The following is a 2,079-nucleotide window of genomic DNA, read 5'->3' on the forward strand; positions in this document are numbered from 1 at the left end:
AATTAACAACAAAAGTGGTACAGTGCTAAGTGTTTAACTGTAATGAAAAGGTCAACTGTTGGAACCCACCAGTCTCCTAAGGGTACGATATGGCAGTATGCATCTGTGAGGATTACAGCCTGGAAAATTCTACAGGGCAGTTCTACTCTGTCTTCTATAGGGTTGCTAGGACTTGATTGCAATATGGGAAATTTGCTATAATGTAGGTTCATTTTTATAACTTACTTTACTGAATTAATATTTTGCTTTATATTGATTTATACTGATAATTTATCTCTGTTTATTTTAAATGTCTTGTAATATTTTATTGCATTAATATAAATCAATCACAATTAATAAATAATTATTTCTCTCTTCAATTAATGAACATTGACTGTCTTGTAAATTCTGTTACTACTGAAAGCACTGCCTTGATGGATATTCAAACTGTTTCAATTGTAGGCAAATATGTGAGAAATTTTCTAGAGAAGATATTTTGAATAAATAATTGTTGGATTTTAGGGTGTGCATATATTCACCTTTATGTGATCCTGTCTCATTATGCTCCAAAGTGTTTGTTTAATGCTTCTGTGACCCAAGGGTAATATATAATGTCCACCTACCTTTTCAGCCTTTGGGATTTAGAAAACAGTTGCTATCCCACTTTTAGTGCATGTTGTAATTTGGTGAGGGCCTACATAACTGAGTAAACCTGAATAAACACCACCCATAGCACCAACCTCAGGACATATATATATACAATAATTTTATCAAAATTCATCACCTCAAAAAAATTTTTTTTATGTTTCATTCAAAATGTGTTCCAGCACTGAAAACTCATGACTTCAACAAAGATGTTAAAGGAGAAAAGAATTCAGTCTTGAAAGTTTAAACGGAAAATGCCCCTTAAACTCAAATTAGGAGTTTAAATAAGGTCTTCAAAAAATTGTCTTAAGACTGAATTTGGGACCGAATGCATACAACATTTAGAAATAATTTTTGTATGCTTGCCACTGTAGCATCAACACAGCAGAATGAATACAGGTCTGCAGTTCAAACCTAGCAGATGCTCCTAAGAAACTCTATACAGAGTAGCTAAGAGTCAGAACTGACTCAATGGCACTTAACAACAACAACAATGATAGAATAATCATATATGGAGTTAACTAGAGTATCTTCAAATAAAAGTAATATTAAAAATCTTACTATATCATAGCACTCAACTTATATTTGTGGTTGTGGAATTGAGGTAATAAGAATTCCATTAAATGATTGCCCTAGCACATGAGTCCATATGATTTTCTTTTCACATTTGGTATATTTCAATTTTCACAGAAAAACATCTTTGTGATTTGGTTGACTATGGCTGGTCCAAAATCTGAGAATGGTGCCTCTGTTTTCAGAAACAATCTAAATATGCTGTTTCACAGCTGCAAACCTTCTTACCACCTTCTTCAGAGCCCCCACTACTTCTTTGTTCCTCAGACTGTAGATGAGAGGATTGAGCATGGGAGTGACCATGGTGCCAAACACGGCAACAATCTGTTCTTGTTCAGGTGTATGGGAAGAGCTGGGCATCATGTAAATGAAGATAGCCTGACCAAAGTAGAGACTCACCACAGTCAGGTGGGAAGAGCAGGTGGCAAGGGCTTTGTTCTTTCCCTTGCGGGAGTTCATCCTAAAGACAGTGAGGAAGATGAAGGTGTAGGATAACAGGATGAGAAAAAATGGGACCAGGAGAAACACAATGGTGGTCACAAATTTCACCATCTCATAGGCTGTTGTGTCCACACAAGACAGTCTCAATATGGCAGGCACCTCACAAAAGAAATGATTAATCTTCTTGGAGCCACAGCTAGGCAAATGCATTGGATAGATGGTGTGACCAATGGCAGTAAGAGCTCCTCCTATCCAGGCTGCAGCAGCCATCTGCAGACAGACTGTAGGGCTCATGAGCACTGTATATCTCAGGGGAATACAGACAGCCACATAGCGGTCATAGGCCATGAGGGTCAACAGGACACACTCAGCAATTCCAAGTGTGAGAAAGAAAAATAGCTGAGTTGCACAGGCAAAATAGGATATGTTCTTCCTCCCTGT

The 2,079-nt window shown here is 37.3% G+C and overlaps 1 protein-coding gene across 1 annotated transcript in view; it reads right to left on the reverse strand.

Moving 5' to 3' along the window:
* The window catches only part of LOC102812490 (olfactory receptor 2AG2-like), a 13,044-nt gene that overhangs the window by 6,841 nt on the left and 4,124 nt on the right, over window positions 1-2,079 (reverse strand). The window contains exon 3 of the mRNA XM_006874489.1: window positions 1,426-2,075. Within this exon, the coding sequence (XP_006874551.1) occupies window positions 1,426-2,075 (650 nt within the window). The remainder of the gene's footprint in view (window positions 1-1,425; window positions 2,076-2,079) is intronic.

This window comes from Chrysochloris asiatica, unplaced genomic scaffold, assembly GCF_000296735.1.
Source record: "Chrysochloris asiatica unplaced genomic scaffold, ChrAsi1.0 scaffold00279, whole genome shotgun sequence".
NCBI lineage: Eukaryota > Metazoa > Chordata > Mammalia > Afrosoricida > Chrysochloridae > Chrysochloris > Chrysochloris asiatica.